Source organism: Ctenocephalides felis, unplaced genomic scaffold, assembly GCF_003426905.1.
Source record: "Ctenocephalides felis isolate EL2017-DRISC unplaced genomic scaffold, ASM342690v1 CF-g0.4_SCAFFOLD_03571, whole genome shotgun sequence".
NCBI lineage: Eukaryota > Metazoa > Arthropoda > Insecta > Siphonaptera > Pulicidae > Ctenocephalides > Ctenocephalides felis.
The window spans coordinates 12,619,828-12,642,613 of NW_020539725.1; the positions used below are offsets into that span (position 1 = coordinate 12,619,828).

Genomic DNA, 22,786 nt, shown 5'->3' on the forward strand with positions numbered 1-22,786 from the left:
AACCTGCAAGTTTCCTTTTTATTAAATATTATTTTTTTCCAAAACTCTCCCCTTAAGTAACTACCTATCTAAACTACCTGTCTTAGTTGCTCACTTGCCTACTTTTGTATTTGAATAACTACTATCCACTCGTTTACCTGTCCACCTCTCTCAATTTTTATTGTCTTCTTGCCTATTCTATCACTGTCTGCCTATCTGTGATCTGTATTCAACATTTCTACATGTATATAAATCAATGATAAAGATTTTTAATGATTAATGCAGATCACAAACTTTTTTACTATTTTTCCTGCAACTCAGAAACCTCTGAATCCGATTTGCCAGATGCAATAAATAACCGTAAATATTATTAAGATATATCCAGGTTCGATTTCCACTTTGACCAGCTTGATGATATGAGTTTTCTTTTGAAAATAAAGATGGCCATATGTTTCCAAGTAAAAATAGCTTTTTGGGATATTGCTGCGATATCACAATTAGAATGGCGATTGGGGGGTTACTTTCCAATAGCGTGTAAAAGCAGTTAGTTGGGACAACCGGTGGATAGTTTTGAAATCGATTATTTTTATTTCATTACACAGTATGTTATACAAGCAGATTGCGCTTCTCAGTAGGTTAGCTAGATTTATTAATATTTTTCAATTGTTATTTCAGATTAATACCACTATGACCGCACGGCATTGAATTTCCAAGTTTCCTTTGCTCCGGCGACACTGAACTCTCCATAAAATGTCGGACACAAAGGGTGGTGGCAATGCGCCGCCACTGTTCCAGAAGGGAACGGCGGTCGAACCGATGACTCCAGTCGATAAAACGCTGATCGAAGACGAAAAAAAGAGGTGGATAAATAAAAGTTTGATATCCTTGAAAGCAGTGATGTTCTTCTTTTTTGCAGGTGAGGGAAATTTATAGACCACTCGGAATGAAATGTGTTTTTGAGAGTGTACAGCGATTTAAACATTTAAGTTAAAATTTTTGCTTTTATAACTCTTTATAATATTATATAATCTGAACGTGTATATGTAGGTACCTATATATTTTCTAAAATGGAATATAAATGCATGGAATATATTGCTTTCATTACATATGATACTATACAGGGTGTTTCAGAATTCAACGTCAAACCGAAAGGGGATGATAGTATTGATCATAACTACCTTAAAAAATTAAAGAAAAAAATATTCATGTAGTTCGAAAATTATGAGCTTTTAAGTGCAATCTAATTGGCACAACACTGTCATTTTTTTGGTAATTCTAGTTATTTTTAAATACTTTTGTTCATTTAAGCTTTGAAACAGTAAACTGGCTCGAGTTTTCTTCAATTAAGAATACTTGTTGAACTGTTAATTACATCAAAAGTTCGCATAAGAAAAAAACGTTATTTTTAGTTTTTTACATTTTTTTTACTCAAAATTTTTTTATTACAACTTTATCAAGTAAAATATACCATTTTACAATCCTGATTCAAAGCTTTAACTGTTGATAAAACTTGCCAATACACTTTAGTACATTTTTTTAAAGAAGGGCCTCTCAAAGTCGACCAATTTTAACAACTTTGAATTTATAGTTCAACAAAAAATCTTAGTTCTTGAAAACTGTAGAGCAATTGGGTCATTATTTTTGACTGTGGTCCTAAAAAATTTATTTACGATCTCAAGTCTGAATCAACAAAATTAATCAAAATAATCGCCAAATGTACACAATTTCAGTAAAGCTCTACGTTGGGCTTAGCTCATAATTTCCAAACAACGCGGGACAATTTTTATAAGTTTTTTAGGACAGTAATGATCAATACAATCATCCCGTTTTGGCTTAGCATTAAGTTCTGGAACACCCTATATAGTGTAATATAATAACAAATAAAATGAACTTATAAACAACATAGCGTAGAAGTGTAGAGACTGCAAGTTATTAAAATTTTAATATACTTTATGTGCATATATACTTGTAATCCTAATTTTATATGTGTGTGTATGTAATATTGAACCAAACTATTTTGAACGAACTTGTTAATTTTCACGATTTTCTTGCTCAAACCCGTTCGGTAAATATTATCTTTTGCTTGATCATTCAATGAAAACTCAATATCATTAAATCGGCCATAACGCATATATTGATACATTTTAAATCATGCAATTCTGATAATTTACAACGAAATCTTTCTTCAAATGATAAGTTTATTTAATTTCTAATATTCTGATGATTATTATCTGTCCAAATTTATCAAAACCAAGCAAGAAACCTAATTGTTTTAAGTATTCCAAAAATTTCACATTTAATGTGGTAACACATTTTACTACAAAATGACATTCTAAATCTAAGAATTTCTTATATTTCTTTATATTTCACCTGATAATTTTTTTAGTTATTCGCTACAGTTTTATCTGGAAATTGTTTCACCTAGAACTGAATATTTCTATATAATTACGTCCTGAATTGGCCGGAACAGTCCCGATTTTGTGCCTTGCGTCCGGGTTTTTCTAAGCGCAATATTTATCCCGGTTTTAGGTGTTTTGTCCCGAATTGTCCCGCATTTTTAAAAATTTTTTGATTGCTAATATTTTTTTAAATATATTTTAACTAGAAAATTTGAACCGAAAAAATGTGCGGATAAGTTTTCAGCTCACCACACTTCTCCCCCCACCGCTCTCACCCACATTCTAATCCGTCACGCATTTTATGCAAAATATGGTCACCTTAATATAATTCACCTAGCACTAATAGATCTTAATATAATTGCATTAAAGTTATATATTTTATTCCATTGTAGTTGCTAACAATAATTAAAAATGAGCATTGCATGTGCAATATACCAAATAAATTCAGTTCACTAAAAAGTCCAGTGTAAATGTGACAAAATGTTATTCAAACAAATGCTCTCTCATACGTTGCCACCTTCACTTGAATTGCAATTATCTTTCTATTACCTTACAATATTTAACATATTTTTTTTATAGGTCTGGGATGCATTGTGCCATTTTTGCCTTTGCATATGCCAGCCATTGGCCTGACGATGACAGAAACCAAAATTATAACAGTGACGGCCGCTTTCATTTCCGCTTTGGGGCCACTTATAGCTGGTCCATTGGCAGATAGATTGGCCGCGAGAAGGGGCACCAATGGAGGAGGAAAGCATTTGAGAACTATGGCAGCTATTGCCATGATCTTGGCAGCCCTATTTTATTGCCTGCTGTTGGCTGTGCCATCGGTAAATAGGATAGAGGTGCGTAAAAATTTAATGGTATAAAAAATAATATCTAATGATATTATTTAAGAAACATTTAGAAGTAAACGTTCAGAATAAATTCTTTTTTCATGACGAAGAATTTAATAATTCTCTTTTGTACGAACTTTGTAGAACTATCTATGTGTAAAAAATCCAATCCATTCCAAATAACAGTTTTTTAACAGCATTTTTAGAAGAGTAAAAATGCCATTGAAACGGTAAGAAACGATATGTATAGGTATCAATATGCAAAAACACTAGATTAAAAAATATTAATTGAATAGATAATGATAATCATGAAATAAGCAAGAAGTTAAATTTATCAAACCTATAAAATGCATTTTTGCAAATGATCTAAGGAAAACATAAGTATTTTCCTAACAATATATCTGAAATTAAATTAAATTTGTCGTATTTTTATCAAGAGTTTGAAATCTTATTCTTTGCGAAATATATTACTACGGGCTTATATTTATATTCTTTATGTCTGTCGGTATAAGAGGATTATAAAGTATGGCTCAAATTTGATTGCATTATAAGAAATTGGAAATTGATTTGCAATAAGAAAACATATTTTTCCAGTTTTGGATGAAAAATTCAATGTGTTGAATATTTAATTATAAAGAATAAGTAGTCTTATATTAATTTACTGCATAACTAATAATTATAAATAAAAATAAATCATAGCAAAGCATTAAAGCATTAAGTACAAGATCATTCTGCTTCAATCACACATTTTTATGGAGAAAAAAAGATTTCTAGATACAGTGAAAAAAGGTAAAAATTTCTCTATCTTCATATGATATGTAAAACGTTAGTTCATAGAACAAATGGGCAGCCGAAATAAATATGACCAAATATAGTCAAATATAATGAATAAAGCAATAAATATAGATATAATTACACATTTTTTCAAATTAAATAATGGATCATTTATAAGCTTGGTTTAGGTTATAAAATAATTTCTTGACACGAACAGGAAATTGATAATAATTATTATGTTGAGGGTTGCAAATATGAGAATTTTCGAACTTAATATATATTTATTTATATACATAAATATATATAGTCTACATTTATATATACAACAACTTTTATATTTAAAAGAAATATGTTTTTATAGGCAAGAAGACCTTCGGTTAGATTCAATTGTGATCAAAATGGAGCAGTCATATTGCAAGAGAGATGCACCGAAGAAAAGACATGTTATCATTGGAAAAATGATAAGGTAAATTTACAAAAAATAAATAAAATTTTCAAAACTTTTCAAAAATGATTCTCAAAAATTTCAAAAGAATCATAATGACAAAATAAATCAAAGTATTTTCTATTTCTTAGAGTTTTTTTGTCCCTAATTAATTTTCCGAAGAAAGGTTGGATTTTGCCAAAATTGGAATTTAATGAGGGCCCTTTAAATCAAACTTTCATTTTCTATGGTGGCAATGTTAAAAGTGCCTGAATCTCAATTTACATTGAAACATTTGCCCTAAGGCAAAATGTCACTTACATCTAGTTATCACTGTATTTCCAAAGAACTGAAGTATATCGAATAACAAGTGATTAGAACTTCAACTTTTCGTTTAATGCTTGATCATAAATCTTTTATCATAAAACTCTTTTCGGGGCTTTATGTTGTACTTTGAATATGAATAAAACACTTTTATGTTAAAATAAAATTTGATATCCTAAAGTAATTTCATGCAAACTTTATGACATAATATATTACTGAAAGTTTCGTGAACAAACTATTCAGAAAAACTATGCTAATGCAAATATAAAAGTTTTATGAAACAATACGTGATTCAACAAACTAATATATTTTATATGGCTTTCTAGGAAATATAAAGTGCACATAAAATGTAATTTGTTATTAAAGTGAAACTTCTGAATAGCAATAAAAAATTTAAAGAACGATAAAATACAACAGCAAAAATTTTTGTTCTATAAAGAACTATTTTCGATAGTAAATTACTTTTCAAAGAAAATGTTATGTATTTTTGACATATATTTTGTTAGTTGTGTCATGACATATGTTGTTAATTTAAAGTTAGTATAAAATGCATAATAAGGGTTATAAGTAATATATTCAAAATGGTAGTTTTAGTTTTCGTAGCTTCAAAAAATCAATTTTTTTAAGAGCTTTTAGGGAAGTAAATAAATAATTAATTGCAACAAAACTTTAAAGTTTTATTGTTATATATTTCAACATTTTTCTCAAATTTTTGAAGTACATTTTTGTGCATCTAAAGCATGCTTCCCCCTTAATAAATCTTAATAAGAAAATACGTGTTAACTATTTGCATTTGTTAAAATTTAAAAAATTCTGTTAAAATTGACAAAAATAGGAAAATTACAGAAGAATAAAATGAAAAAACCTTATATGAACATTGATAAAGATTAATGGTTATTAATGTAATGTAATCAATATTTTTCAGGAATAACCACAATACAAAGCACAATTATTTTTACTTACTAAATCAATGTTTGATGAATATATCTTGGACAAATAATATTAGTAATTTTGTAAATAGTATTTACAAAATTTTATGATAGAGTAATGTACCCATTTTTTATATTTCTACAGCTATCAGAACCTTATGCCCTATAAGCTGCTGGGCTGAAACTTCTTATGTCATATTGTTACATTAGCAACTGCTCGATACCAGGATTGTTTGTGACGGACGAACATATTTACCACTAACCACTCCGCCAAAATTTATTTAATATTTTTTAATATTCTGTTAAATATTTTTCTTTTAGATGGGATCACTATTGCTATCAAATTGTCGCTACGCATGCGACAGGGCCGATAGCCGACCCCGTTCAGTGGCGCCCTTGGTACAAAATGCTCCTCAAAGCAAATCAGTGGCGCCGTCCAACAGTCAGGGATCATCTTCAGCAGAATACGATGCGGATTACTATGACGAGACCGAAGAGGACAATGTCGGCACAGAGGTGGAAACGGTGAGTTAATTATTGATATTCACTAAATCAAAAACACCTTATTGAATATCTGAATTACTGATTGTGAATGCACTTCAAAAATCATGTCATTTTTTCGGTTTTTATTTTTATGCTTGAATTTTTTTTTGTTATGAAACTAATAGGTTAGTATTTTAGTATATCACGATCCTGATTAAGTGCTCCAACTTAATCAATGAACTCGCTAATACACTTTAGTGTATTTTTTTAAAGGAGATTTTCTAAAACACGACCAATGTTGTAACTTTGATTATATAATTTAACAAAAAGTTTTATTTCTTGAAAACCACGGTTCTAGGATGTTAATAACGGACGATGAACCAAAGTTCAATCGGACAAAAATAATAAAAATTAACTACAATAACCAAAACATGGTCGCAAATTGACCTAAGCACTGTGTGTCATTTGAAAGCTCATAATTTCCAAACGTGAGATAATATTATTTCGATTTTTTATGATAGTTACGATCAATATTGTCACCTCGTTCTAGGACACACTGTATAACTATATAGGACCGACTATAATCCATCCAAATGTTACAATCTTTAAATTCCAAGATAAAGGGATAAAGGATCACTATTAGATTAAGTAATCTACATATATTTCAAAGCACAAACAATAAACAAATAATTTTTATCCATATCATACAGACTGGTTTACTTTAGTTAGACTATGAAGGTTATACTTAATCTCAACGTTTTTTTATTCTATTTAAAGAGACGAAGACGGAGGCAGAGCAACAGATATCCTCATCCAGAACCACCTCATTTATGCCAAGCTCGGGATGAAGATTCAGCCAAATCATCAAGAAGTACCTGCCAAGTTTTTACCAGAGACACGAAACAACTTAAAGTGCAGGTGAGAAACTACCTATATAATACCTCACATTGTCCAATTGACAGATTTCGAAATTTGAAAAACACAACTTTGAGCAACTTCAATTTACTTATTGAATCTGGAAATACTTAACTCTGAAACAACTAAGGGGTTACGGTTACTGCACTTAGGATTATACCACTTCGATGACCGAAAATCGAAGTTGGAAGCCAACTTTTTAATTTAATCAGGATCATGTACAATATCTATTTATATATGCTATACGGGAGTCAGATAAAACTAAGTCGAAAAACTTTGTTTTTTTACTAAACCCAAAAATTCGCTCTCTCCAGCTATTATTGACTTCTAATCAACATCTCATATCTTAAGAAAATGTTGAAGAAATTATTTTCTAAGTCTCAAACTAATAACTAAATACATTTAATTAAAAGACATTTTCATCTTTTTCAAGAAATTAAAACATGCCAGTTTATAAATCGTGTCAATTCACCTAATTATATTGCACAAGATTTACTTGGAATTCTTTAATTTTTTATGAATTTGAAGATTGCAAATATATAACATGTTAAATAAATACTGCGCAGTCATTTTTACTTTAAGAAGAAAAACTAATAAATTAGTTTGGCAAATAATCAGACTGAAGAAATGATAGATAATTAGATAACAAAATCAAAATATGAATCTCTAAAATATCATCTAACTGCATTAGATAATTCTAAAAAAGTACGGAATACTAATATTGAAATAAAAAAATGGCATTAAGCTATAATATTAAGTAAATATTTTCATTTTAGGTGACTTTGCATGGTGCAACGAATAAAGAAGAAAAAAGCGATGAAACAACGGACACCATGGCCGTGGGTGATGAAAAAGACCATGCCGAAGAATGGTGCAGATATCCAGTCGGTAACTAAATTTTTAAATCTAATGAATTCATGTCAAAATTCATTAATACCAATTTTATAAATTTTATTAGAATTATTATTTATTAATAATATAAGTCCGAAGACAGAGAAAGTTCAAATTTGTTTGTAAGAAACTAATTCCTTTTCGTAGCTTCAAACAATAGAACAAATTCCGTATTGATTATTTATATTTTTCTAATACAGGTGATTATTTCCGTTGTCGCATACCGCCAAAGAATAGGCTTATGGCATCAAATCCAGAAATATTTACATATGGCAATGCCACCCACAAAGACGATTGCTCTAATCTCATTGTTGAATGTTCGGTGGACGATCCATATGAAGCTGAAGGCAGCGTCATGGCCGATAGTCAGTGCATGCACGTTTTTGGAGATCCTGACTTAACCTTCTGGCTTTACCTTGTTTTGAGGTAATAAAATGAACTAGTCCAACAATAAATCTAAACGACTAGCATCACTATAGCTTTGACCAAATAATGATATCATAACTTATTGGTTTCATCGTTCTCTTATCATAGATGCATAGCTGATTGTTGTCCATTAGCAGCAGTAGCCCTTTTAGGAGCAGCAGCAGTCATTGCCACTCGTGAGACCTCTGAAGGACGTGGTGATGTAGGAAGACAATTGGCTTGGGGTGCCTTGGGTTGGGGTGCAATGGTTCCTCTCTTCGGTTGGATTCAGCAAGATGTACTACCAAAAGATACACTGCCATTTGTTCTACCAATAGCTGTACATGCTGGATTTGTATTGATTGCAGCTCTGATACTGATTTGTGCCAAGTAATAATTGATTATCATCTTTCTTGTTTATTATTATTTAATGAATATGAAATTAATTGAACAAACGATGCTGTATTTATAAGAGTATACAATTTTTGCAAAAGGATGAACTAAGGTGACCATACGACTCGGATTGGCCGGGACAGTCCCGATTTTCCGCCTTGCGTCCCGGCTTTTTCTAAAAGAAATATTTGTGGCGGTTGTAAGTGGTTTTGTGCCGGATTATCCCGGATTACCGAAAAAATGCGCATATAAGTTCTTAGCTCACCAACACCCCCTCCCCCCGCTCTCACACCCATTCTAATCCGTCCCGGATTTTATGCAAAAAAATATGGTCACCTTAGATGAACTTCATGTTCCAAGTTCAATTTTAAATTGTTCTGAATATTGAAAAATAAGCGATATTTGAATAACAAATCTTGTTAATTAAGAAATATGTTAATATCAGTTTTATATTTTCAGTGGTATGCCCTTATCGCCCCCTGAATGGTGGTGGCACACAAAATCAGGAATGTTGGCAGTTCCAATGTCTGCAGTGCGCAAGTACGGACCAGAAACTTCAGCTTTATGCCTCGTTTTGGTGCTTTTGGGAACTGCTTGGTCTGCTTTGGATACATATCAACCATGGTAAATACGAAAAATGAATCAGAACAATTATTATAACTAGCCTCATCATTACAAACAATCATTATTACAAAAACATATATAGCTAACACTACTAACTCTATAAATAGACCCTCAAGTTTTAATTAAACCATCTGTTATGATCCTGATGCTCCATCCAATTATAATCCAAAAATTGAAGGATTTGTTTTAATTTATTGTATTATCATTTTAGGCACCTGGAATCATTACAAGCACCATATTTGTTACAAGGATTGGCCCTAACAGTTGGCGCTATTCCATCAATTCCTCTCCTGTGGTTTGCAGAACCATTGGCTGATCATTGTGGACATGCAAACTTATTGATGACCGCATTTGCAGTTCATGCTTTGAGATATTTGGGCCTTTCAGCGATTGAAGTAAGTTTTTGAAATATAAATTCTATACATAGCTATATGTATTTAATTATAAACAAGATTAATACATACCATATTTACATGCAGGTAATTTGTACGCATATAATTTTTTACCCAAATTTTTCACAAGAATATTAACCAGAATATCAATAGAAAAATAATTATTACTTTGTTTATAAAATAGCTAAAATTTTTAAACGGCAATGTATATATTCACACAAAAGCTCGTTTACATGCAATATAGGTGGCACATTGCGTGAAATTCAACAGGCCTATTGTTTAATTTAACAGGTTCATAAAATATTTATTACCTTGCTTTTTATTATGAACTAATTATAGAATCTGGTATCACCATACGTGTTTGTAATTATTATAGTTAAACATGAAAAAGCATACATTTGATCTTCAATCTTTAAAAAAGACATCAATAAGACAACCGTATTACGTACCTTCATTGTTTTTGTCTTTCTTGTCATAGGTGTACTGAGAAATTAAAATTAACATTGAATCCAAAAAATAGGAATTGGTTAACAGCCTTTTAACATAATACGCCATAATATTAAAGCTTCTACACCGGATTAAGCTGATTTTTTGACAATTTAGATAGTCGTGAAGCAGCGGTAAAGTATCAGCCATGCAACCACAAGGATTTGTGTTCAAGTCCCATGTTGAGTGTAACTTGATATCAATAACCATTTTCACTTACATAAATTTGGTAGCAAACATTTTCATGTTCAGTAAAACTTACATATTGAACTGAAGAAACTGTCCTACAACCGTATTACATATCTCCATTGCTTTCCTCCAAGTTTTTGAAAGCAATGTTTGAGATGGAACAATCAAATTATATTCTATCAGTCAGTTAACGATATTTATTAGGTATAAGAGTAACGAAATAGCAACAAGATCCCGTTCGTTCATAAAAATACAAATAAATATAGTATCATTGAATATCTACTGTATTATTTTTTCGTATAATATTTGACTATGGCTTAAAGAAGTCAATTATCTAAAATGTTTACTATTTTCATTGTTTCTAGGACACTCCACCATGGACAGCTTTAGCCTTAGAAGCTTTAGAACCACTGTCTCTAGGTCTGGCTTGGGCCGTTGCGATGATGTACATGCGCCATCTCGTACCGAGAAGGTTGACTACGACTGGACAAGCGTTACCAGTGGCGGCGCACTTCGCTTTGGGTACGTTATAAAACCATTTACTTATAAAATCTTTGTAAAAAAAGACATTAAAGTCTTGGTTAAAATATAAACTAGCTGTAAGTGGAATTCTGTCTTAAGGCAATTAAGGCATCGTGCCTTAAGGCAAATTGCTGGAACTTCCCGTACCAAAAATTATTATTTTTTTAAAAACGATTAACATTTTTGAAAAAAAAAATTACTTTGAAAAAAATAAGACTTTTGAGAAACTATAAATTGGACAAAAAATTACTTTTTTTAAAAAAAAAATTTTTTTTTTAATTTTTTTTTTTTGAAAAATTTTTTTTTTTATTTTGACATATTGTGGAAGATCTGAACTTTCTTTTCAAAGCAATCAATCGTACTGCTTTAACTGCATAGGGACAAAATATAAAGTGCGTAAGCGCCGCGTCGCTGTCTAAAGCATAAGCATTGGTACGGAACCCATAGGAATGTTAACAAATTGTATACTTATTGTTAAAATCTCTATAAAATATCTGATAATTTTATGAGCATATGTCTAATGATCATTTTTGACCGCCAAATGGCTCATTTTTTTACTTTTTCCTCCATATCTCCGAATCCGCTAGACCTACCTTCATGAAAATTTTATCGATTCTTCATCTTGTCAATACAAGTGAAAGTTTTTTGAATTATTCAAATCGGACGCTCCGTTCTCTCAAAAACTGAGCTACCGTTTTCGGCACTTTTTGCCCCGTATCTTTGGAACGGCTAGACCTGCCTTTGCCAAAAACTAATCAGCACGTCTCCTTATCAATACGAATCGAATGTTTTTTGAATTATTCAAATCGGTTGACCCGTGTTCCCGAAATCGTCGACGAAAATTTGTATCCGCACATACATACACACACATACATACATACACACACACACACAACACACACACACACACACACACACACATACATCCATTTTTTCTAAGGTATGCCAAAATGTTCAGAAACCTCTGAAACGTAAAGATATATAAACATTTTCATTTTCGATTTTTTTTGCGATTACTATAACTTGCCCTACGGGAAGTTAATTATAACAAACATAAATAAAAATCTTCAGTTTTAATTTCAACGTTTTGGTATTATTGCTACCTTCATCTAGGGTCATTAGCTGATTACCATTGTCAATATTGGCCCATTGCAGAATAGTAACTTAATAACTGTAACATATAACTGTACTTAGATCATATTAATTTGGTTCAGGCCAGAAAACCAATTTGAACCCCACAATGCACATTGTGCACAAATACATCCGTAACAAAAAGATTTTTTAATATGTTCGAGCAGACCATATAAATTGTTAATAATATCTAATTTTAATTTCCAGGACGTGGATTTGGCGCTCTGATCGGTGCCTTAGTAATTCAAGGCAAATTCATCCCTCGGACATTGGAATCGATGAGAACCATGTACTGCGCCATGGCGGTCGCCTGCTGCGTAGTGGCAGCCTTATATTTCGTTCTGTATCATTTCCTTCTTGCGCCAAAATGCGCAGCAAGGGCACAGGCACCGCCTTCGCCTGAAGTTATGCGGGGTAAGTTTATACCAAGATTAAACATTCTATATGTTTATACAATTGTTGTCTATGATAAAATAAAAAACTCTAAGTCCTTTAATTTCAAGTTCCTAAAATATATTTATATTTTAGCCAGGAAATCCAGTTTGTTAATTTTGTTTTGTCGACATTTCAAGTCATTCTGAATAGCTTGAGACCAATTTTGTAAAAAAAAAATATGTTTGTCTGAGAGTGTGAGCCGATTTTTCTATCTTTCGTCGATATTTTCTCAAAAACGGCAGCTCCGATTTCAACCACTTAAAAGCTATTCGATGAAATTTGATAAGAAAGAACCTTAATTAAGTTTGCCAGACGATCAGCCAAGCAATAATGAGAAACAACAAAGATGTGCAAAATATTTAGACCAAGTTTCCGCAAAAAAATCCTGAACCGATTTTGAAAAACCGTTCGGCTGCTATCATTTCGGAATTAGTAGAATATTTTCTTACAACGATATTTTCAGATTTTTCTGTTTTAAATCAATCAAAACATCTTTGTTATTGTCTTTTAGTGCCTACATAGCCATGAATATATTGAATGAAAAATCTACGTATTTTTTGTCGTACAAGATCTGCAATTGATTTTTCAATCCAATAAATATTTTAACAATTTATTTAAAAAAGGATTATTTTTTCAATTGTCCAAATTTTGTATGGTACCGAAATAAGCGTGTGGGTAACTAAGCCTCGGTAGCGCAGTAGGCAGCGCGTAAGTCTCATAATCTTAAGGTCGTGAGTTCGATCCTCACCCGGGGCAATTTTTTTTTTACTATTTACCGAACTGTAGCTGAAAATTCTATCGAATATCTATCTATCATTAGATTATTATCATATATATTTAAGTACAATTCAATTTTAATAATATATAATTCAATAACAAATATTAATTATACGGTACCAGTAAGAAAGACTGGGCATGGTAGTGCCACTTTTTTTTCGCAAGCAATAATTTTATTAATTTACCAGTTTGCTGGGAGAAGATTAAGAGTAAATTAAATGCTAATTTGAACTTTTGTCTACGTGGAAATACTAAAGTGTCACAATTTCCTTTCCTTACCCTTTCTCTTTCGTATTTTATTTTAGTTAAGTTAGATTTTTCTTTATCCGTGTCATCATCATCCGAAATGGGCAAAAAATACATGTCACAACATAAACACAAGCAAAACTAATTGCTGGTAATTAATTACTAATGTTCAACTTACTGCATAATAACAAACAGAATGATCTATCTATTATTAAAAAAAAAACGACCAAAAATCTTACTTTCGACTCTTTAAAAGCAATGCGGTTTACAGCTCATGTTAAAGCAGGGGGCGCCGACTCAATGCTTATTGCAAACTTGTTCGAACAAACATACGTCATCTTTCTCCTTATGGTTCCTATCTCAAAATTAGTACAGTTTAGGTGTTATGACCACTGTCACTACCGTACCCAGTCTCTCCTACTCGATCCGAATATCTCTGGCATGCGAATGAGGCAAGTTGCCAATACAGTCAATTCCACCGCAACTTTTCTTGCACATTTGAAAGAAAATTTAGAAATGTGGTACATATGGATATCTTGACATAAATATGTTTCTTCTAAGTTCATTCTACCAAGCAACAATAGTAAATCAATAGAAACTAGTCGAAAGTGGTATTTTGCCTTAAGGCAAGTTGCACGAACTTCGCAGATTTAAAATAGAATTGAGATTTAGTTATTTAGATAAAATTTTCAACTGTACGAGTACATATATCATGTACTCAGATATTATTAACTTCCCGTAGGGTAGTTATAGTAATGAGCCAAAAATCGAAAACAAAAATTTTGGCATTTCTCGACGTTTTGAAGGTTTCTGAACATTTTGGCATACCTCAAAAATATGAATGTGTTTGTGTGCGTGTGTGTTTTGTGTGTCTGCATTTTTTCGTTCACGTTTTCGGGCGCAGGGATCAACCGATTTGAATGGTTCAAAAAACATTCGATTGCTATTGATAGGGAGATGTGCTGATTAGTTTTTGACAAAGTCAGGACCAGCCGTTACGGAATTAAAAAGCAAAGAGTGCAGAAAATAGAGTTTTTGAGAGAACCGAGCATCCGATTTGAATGGTCTGAAAAACATTCAATTAGTAATGATTAGGAGAAATAGCTGTTAGTTTTTGGCAAAGGCAACCCAGTCATTTCGAAGATACAGAGCTAAATATACAAAAAATAGCAGTTTTTGAGAGAAATAAGTATCTGAATTGAATGATTCAAAAAACTTTCTGTTTGTGTTGATAAAACAATTGCTTTTGGAAAAAAATATTTTCAATTAATTTTTTTTTTTGTATATTTTTTTGTATATAATTCAGATTTTAATTTATATACTAACTTTCAATTTATATATTAACTTATATACTTTAAATAAATATTTTTGACTTTCTGATTCAGTTTATGTAATTGTTATAAATATTATGCAATGTACAGTATTTATAATAATCTATTTGAAAACATTTAATATTCCTCGAACATTTCGTTACGGTACGGGAAGTTCCAGCAATTTGCCTTAAGGCACGATGCCATACACCCCACTAGTTTAATGATCTGAATTAATGTTAACATTTTTTACACAACTAGAGATGTTTTGTAGACTGCTCACTTTTTATTTTACTAATTCCAAAGCCATTTCTAATTTCTGATGAATTGGCCAATTTTCTCGCTAATTTAATCGCGGCTCCTCCTTATCGAATTGCAACATTTGATACAAATTTCGACTACCATATTTTTTCAAACTTTGATTAATTTTTAAAATTAAACGACTAGTCGTAGGGCCGTAATAATATTTTAATATTTTCTTTAGGACTGTGAATCATCATAAAAAGTTTCATCAAAAAAATTTTAACAGTTAATTGGGAAGAAACGGCTTTGCTGATTTCTGTCCAGAACTAATCAGCACGATTTCCAAATAATATCTTTCGAATAGTTTTGAAATTTTAAAATCGATTCAGAATGTTTTGGCTAAAACGTGAATATTTTTTTCACTTTCTGCTTTCTGCCAATTATAAAAAAGGCTTGGCTGATTGTCATGCAAAACTGACAAACACTAATCATTATTGAGTTACATCGAATCGTTTTTATTTTTTTTAATTCGGTCTAGTCATTATTGAGCAAACATCGACAAATAGTCAAAAAACACACACACATACTTTATCCAACTTTGGCCTCATTCGATTCAGAATGGCTTGAAGCGTCGAGAAAACAAAATTAGCAAATCGGATTTTTGGACGAAAACATAAACAACTACTTCGGGAAGTTAATAAATCTTCAATATTGAATATTAGGTCAATACAACAAATGTAAACACCATCAATCTTTATTTTCATTCCAGCTATGAACATCTCCGGAAGCGGAAACGGAGCCGGAAATTACACACCGCTCCGGGTGTACCACAACGGAAGGGGAAGAAAGGGCCATTTTAGATATTAAGTAATAATAAACGCACGATAAATATTTAATATTTATGAAATACCTACACAGCGCACCAAACCACTGCGATACAACATAATGTGTTCGAAATATTACAGTATTTAATAATCCATGACAGGTGATAAAAATAATATCATTTATAATAATAATATCCAGAAGCAGAATCCACAAAATTAAAAAAAATATCTGTGGTGGGTGTGCGACATATGTTTTCCAAAGTATTTTTGATGTCTGAACTCGAACCTAAAGTCAAAATTGGGAATTGAACTGTAAAAAACGAGGAAAAAATAAAAAAAAACGACAAAATCTTCAACTAGAAATTTTTCTACATGATAATTAAAATCTTATAATTTCTGTAGTTTTCTTGCACTTTTTTTCCTTAAATGGCATGTGAAAAGGATTTCTGTAACACCTTATATCTGTTGAGTATCTTTTGTAGCTTTCAGCAATAATTTGCGAACATATTTACTCCTCATTGCAATTTACTGCTGGAATTATAATAATCTGCAATCATCTGAAATTTTTATTCCAAACTAGCAAACCGGGCGAACTCCGTTTCACCACCAGATGGTTTCATTTTATGTAACATTTCGTTTGGTGATTAAAAGATAAAGAAAAAAATTGCCTGCTGTTGAAATTGAATAAAAATTTGCACAATGCACGTGATTGATTTGATGGTTTCCAATTCAAATGTTAGGAAATGAATAACTTAATTTTTTACATTTTTTGCACAATTTCACAGTGAACACAATGCCGGTTTGTCACATGAAATTAACTGAGCAGAGAACAATGAGTAGCTGTCAAACAAAAAATATTAGTTTTTAGTACATGCTGAGTATCAGAGAAGACGCTGTATGTGAAAAAAGAAGAAGTGTTTTACACTTTTCTGTTGAAATTTTTCTTCAATTTTCTTTGCTATAAACCTCACGGGGCCCGAGACCTTTCCAGCGAATGCAAAATCGTCAAAATCGGTTCGTGCGTTCTGGAGTTATATCGTCAGGAAGGAAAACCCGACTTATTTTTATATAATAGATTACTGCTGGAAAGTACAAAAAGATACTCAAAATATATGAAAGAAACGTTGCAGAAACGACAAAAATTATAAGATTTTAATTATCATGTAGCAAAAATTTCTAGATTGGAGATTTTGTCTTTTTTTCAGTTTTTTACAGTTTAACTCCAAATTTTGGAAATTCGAGTTTAGCAGTAAAAAATACATTAGAAAACATTTATCGCACACTCAATACAGACAACTTTTTTATTTTGTAAACCTATATAATCATTTGGATATATTTTTACATCCAACTCGTAATAATTATATCAAATGAATTAAAATATGCAAATACATAAGAATAATTTAAAAAAAGAAACATCTGAAGTACTCTCGTAGATAAATTCTATAACATTTTTTAGTATTTATTATATGATAGATAATATTATTTTTAGTATTGATCTTAAAATGTACAACCGTGAAAATTTAATCGAAAATATGCTAAATGGCATTACCAAATCAGATTTTAAATATCCAATTTTAGTTTTGTAGTTCAGCATTCGTGTAGGCTGCCAAAATTCTAAAAATGTAGTTACTTTAAAGGATTCTCTTATTTTTTTTAAATACTTTTTTCCATAACTTTCAAGATAAAACGAATTTTCTAACCCGCACTGCCACAGCGATTTAACACGTTAACCGCCACGTTATATGATGTGTCAGATGCTAGGTTCTACATGAACTATGTCAGACATATGTGTCTGACACACACGATTTGGTAAAAGGAAAAAAGTTTTGATAAAAGGGCTATAGTAGTCATATATATGACATTAAAAAATATTATTTGTACAAGGATTTAAAATTGTCTTTGATACAGTAAGTTTTCTTGATACAATTTGAACTAAATTATCTAATAAAGTTACCCATGTGAATTTTTTCTGGTATTATCGTGGCAATTAATGTGTTAAAGATATTAGAAATTATATTTCTAGTGCATAGTTTTTACCAAAATTTTGAAAAAACCAATAAAATCTTATTTCAACTGTACAAAGAATTATCGTGGTGATTAACGTGTTAAAGATATTAGAAATTATATTTCTAGTGCATAGTTTTTAACAAAATTTTGAAAAAAAACAATAAAATCTTATTTCAATTGTACGGAAGAACTCGTAGTTTGCGTCCGAGAAAAGCTCGTTAACTAACAAGAGTTGGCAGTGAACGTGTTAAGGGTGCTGGTAAAAAATTTTGATTGTTGTAAAACTGTGTTCAATTTACTATATTAAGGGTTAAAAATATAAAAATTTCAAAAGTTGAATAAACTTATGGTTGTAACATTTTTCTTGTAATGAAACCTAACACAGGATTTAAAAAAAAATACAAAGATTTTTCTTCAATAGTTCAATTCAACGGACTATTTAAGTTTAATCACATTAAATGTTAAGCAAATACCAATATTAATTAAAATATGAATCAAGTACTACTAAATCTCTTTGCAAAAGCTATTTTAAAAAAATAGCTTTACTAGTCTATGTTGAAATATTTTCGCAGTGAACAGGGCGCATCGCTTTGAAAAGCTTTATATATTTCAATCAGTGTAAAACATTTATTTATTTACGCTTAATGTTTACTTGTAAATGTCACAAAATCTACCTTTACTGTAATTAGAATATGTGTATAATAATATAGCATATGAATTTTGCACAATATTTATTAAAATTGCATAAATATCGACGCCTCAAGAACAAAGATACCAGAAAACATTACTCTTAACAAACAAAGAATACTGTTGAGTACATTTATGTAAAAAATAACTAAAATTTTATTTACTATTGTATTGTATTCAATTTTTTTTATTTTTTATCGGAAACGAACCAAATTTTGAAATATAATGTTGATTCTATTTAAATAATATAGTTATGTTCTGGCATTAATAAATGTACCTTTTAACACTTACGGGACGGCACCGATTTCAAAACAATCTACTGTACCGGCTGTAAACTTGATTTCATTGTGTATGTTATGCAATTTGTTTGATAAAAATTTGTGGTCATTGAGGGACATACATTTATAATATTAATTTATTTTTGATTATTTTATAAAGAATGATGACGTTCAAAACAATTTGTCTGTATGAATGTCTATTTTAAACTCATCTTCAATACTGTACTATTGTAAATAGTAACAAAATTTGCCAGTCGTTTTGCCATATGTAAAAGCGCTCGGTCGTTTTAAATATTTAAAAAAAGACTATATAGCAAAGAAAAAGGTTAAAAATACTACTAAAATAACTTGAAATTATTTTCAAAATACAACACTGTTTATCGCTGCTATATGTAACTTATTCAACTTTTCGATGCAAACTGAGTCATCGTTTATAAAATAGCCTGTGCCTCACAGAGTATGTTTGTCCACTCAGGTGGACAGCCGTCCCCAAAGAGTTGTTGATTCTATTTAAACAATATAGTTATGTACTGACATTAATAAATGTTCCTTTTAAATTTTATTAAACTTTTATTAGAATTAAGACCCTATCAAAGGATCACAAGTTTCGCCGAATTTCAAGTCTAATATATTATAAAAAAATTACTTATATCCGAGTATCGATATTTTTGCAAATAATGTCAATTACCCGATTAGAATTAAAATAGAAATGCATATGCAGGCATCTTTGCCATATCAATTAAGTTACCATATATGTTAACCGTCAATGTGTGACTTCATAAAATACTCTTTAAATATTATTATAAGATAGAATATTGTATAGAGCTAAGCTTTTTAAATAAAAATGAATATATTTATTTATATACTTGCGTGATTTTATAATCTATAATGTATTTAATGAATTTAAATAAAACCTAAGGTTTTCTGAATAGTTTTTAAGCATTTATAAATATAATGATTTATTTAGAAACATTCATAAATTATGTGGTGTTATAATCATTAACATGATTTTGCATTAATCCTGAATCAAAATTATACTATTTAATTGCATAATTATGCTTTCATCATTTATTAGTTATCATGAATGTGTTATACAATTTTTAGTTATAATTAACCAAATATTTGTATTACCTTTTCTAAAAAATATTTCATTTCATAAATTGAGGTCCAAAAACCCATTGAGCTTAGCGTTAATATAACCTGCCTTGCGATGTAGAAAATACTGAATATTTTTATAAATAAATATATTAACTATCCATGGGTAAAAATATTAACTACATTTCAATACCACTGCCATTGCAAACCAATTTCTGTATGCAAAATAAAATTAAAAAGTAGTGAAAAGTGCAGATCTTTAATATTGCTTAGCAGAGAAATGTAAAATTAAAAATTACTAATTGATATATATATATATATATATATATATATATATCAATATGATTCAATAAAACCATCAATTGATCAATTAAGTTGCAAATATAGTTCTTTTTGTATTGACAAAATTGCATAAATAAAAAAATATCTTTTTATGCTATGAATGAAAAATATATTATATATTAATTATTAATAATGAATATGTAATCGTACCAAATATTTCACATAAATTAACTTCTCAAGAGCTATGTTCATAAAAACTATAGGTGGAAAATAACATTTTAGCTATATTATGGCACATGAAAATTGCGTACAATAAATATTGTTCATAAATAGCTGTTTAAGACGTTGTTTGTTTTTAATAAAAAATATGTGAAAACCCCACAAGAATTTTTTTTATTTAATATATTAAAAATGTATTTTTTTGCTTGACAAAAAAAATATGCAAAAAAAATAATATATTGAATATTTTTACAGTATGTTTATAGACGCACCAAGATTAGTCATACCTGGTTATTATGCCACTTCATCATAAGCTTATAATATAAGTTTACAGTAAAAAATATCAGAAAAAGTAAACTAATATTTCCATTAAAAAATTCAAGTAGATTTTTATAAAATAGGGGAGACTGGGTCCTGGCTACGGTAAGGGAGAGGTTCAGTGTTAGTCTGGTGATGATTTGCTGGGGGCATTGTTGGTGACATTGTGAAAATTGATGGACAAAAAAGTCTACCACAACATAACACGTAGGCAACTTAATTGGTTAATCGGCTGGAAATCACAAGTCACAATAGAAAATAAACTCCTAATATACAAGACAATTATTAAACCAATATGGTCCTACGGCCTACAACTATGGGGTGCGGCCAGTAATTCAAACATAACTATTATACAAAGGTTCCAAAATAAAATTTTGAAAGAAATCGTGAACGCTCCAAAATACGTTCCCAATTGGTTGATACATCAAGATCTCAGAATTGGAACAATAGAAGAAGAAATTAGTCTTTACTGCTCCAGATACAAAACTCGTCTTAGTCGTCATCCAAACGAATTAGCGTTAGATCTGCTCAAGCTTTTACCACCAAAGCGTCTCAAAAAGCAATCTGCAATGATTTACTACAAAATATCACATAACATCTAAGAAGGTGCTATCGCAGGATAGCGATCCTTCTCACGCAGTCAAATAATATATACCTGTAATAATATATAGCTGAATGTTCTTTGTATAGTTTGCTATGAAAAATAAATAAAAAAAAATTTCAACGGCACTTGAGAAACCCCTTTTCCCACTTCCATGTGAGAAAAGAATTGTGGGTCGCGGATTGGTTTTCCAGTAAGATAATGATCCTTAGCACACTTCTAAATTCCTTCTCACAATCAGTCGAAAAGAAGCAGAAAGAACTCAAATATATGGATTGAGTTGGACAGACAAGAGAGAAAATTGCAACCAACTAATATGAAACAGGTTTGGACGTTCCTACTGAATCGCTGGAATGAAATAACGACGGAACTATTGCATAAATTGATTGAAAGGATGCCCAGAATATACGCTGCTGTTTTACGAGCAAAAGGCAGATATTTAGAAAATATCCATCTGGTGTCCGTGGAATATTCTTTTCAGTAAAAACCGTCATGTTGTACTAGGTTTTAAATTTAATAAACTCAAATTTTTTCAGCGTGCACAATTACACGTTATATTTGTCCCAGTAATGTCCATAAGCCCCTTCACTTATAATTAGGTTCGAGTATTCATAAAAAAAATATTGTTTAGATTGAATCGCAATGAAGAAAAATAATTATAATCGATATCGATTAAAACCGACGTTTACAGAAAAGATTCTTAAGAAAACGATGTGAAAAAAATGGGGCAAATCAGTATAAAAGTTATAAACATTTCTGAGCAGTCTCTTGGGCCGGAGCCCCCTTGGGCCAGAGGCCCGTGTAATTTTGCCAGCCCGGCCGCACTATAGTAACTGATATACAACATACAAACATACATATACATACACGCACATTGACTAGAATGAGTACTGTTAAATTTCTACGGCTATTGTACGTATTTCTAATTTCACAATCACCGATAACTCCGATAATTGTACAACAATGTCGAGAAAGGGATCTTCTTATGATCATCTGTCAGTTATGCAACGCATGTATATGATAATATAATAATTTATCGTCTGCAAAATCGTTATCATTTTGTGTACAAATGCATAAAAACAAACCCTATGGTATTTCTTGAAATTTAGAATTATGGATAAAAGATTTAAAAAACTTACCTTAACTCAAGTCATTTTAAATTTGACACTTATGCAAGACATGTAATGGCCATCCTTCTTGTCAGTGACACACAACTAATTGCAACCGGCATTATTTTCTATAAGGCATGGTAATATCACTTTTATTATCAAAAACACAAACTTTTATTAACACTTAACTGAATGTATATCCACTATTGATAAATACTAAAAATTAATTACATATGTAACTTCGTCACAAACCACGATT

General features: G+C 30.6%; 1 protein-coding gene and 1 non-coding gene across 2 annotated transcripts; both read left to right on the forward strand.

Moving 5' to 3' along the window:
- Positions 1-710: 710 nt before the first annotated feature.
- On the forward strand, positions 711-16,270 carry LOC113384708. Its single transcript, XM_026622468.1, has 13 exons — positions 711-895; positions 2,958-3,223; positions 4,350-4,454; positions 5,987-6,190; positions 6,926-7,066; positions 7,840-7,951; positions 8,155-8,380; positions 8,489-8,749; positions 9,212-9,376; positions 9,588-9,771; positions 10,809-10,965; positions 12,304-12,510; positions 15,877-16,270. Exons 1-13 carry the CDS (start codon positions 730-732, stop codon positions 15,972-15,974), a joined length of 2,292 nt encoding a protein of 763 aa, XP_026478253.1. The 5' UTR covers positions 711-729; the 3' UTR covers positions 15,975-16,270.
- On the forward strand, positions 13,215-13,287 carry Trnam-cau. Its single transcript has one exon. It is a non-coding gene; the product is annotated as a tRNA-Met (tRNA).
- Positions 16,271-22,786: the final 6,516 nt, after the last annotated feature.

Bases quoted from the DNA above. Each gene is read 5' to 3' on its own strand.
- LOC113384708 (XM_026622468.1), top strand. From the start codon at position 730: ATGTCGGACACAAAGGGTGGTGGCAATGCGCCGCCACTGTTCCAGAAG. The intron at 3,224-4,349 runs GTGCGTAAAAAT...ATGTTTTTATAG, and splicing joins CATCGGTAAATAGGATAGAG to GCAAGAAGACCTTCGGTTAG. The intron at 4,455-5,986 runs GTAAATTTACAA...TTTTTCTTTTAG, and splicing joins ATCATTGGAAAAATGATAAG to ATGGGATCACTATTGCTATC.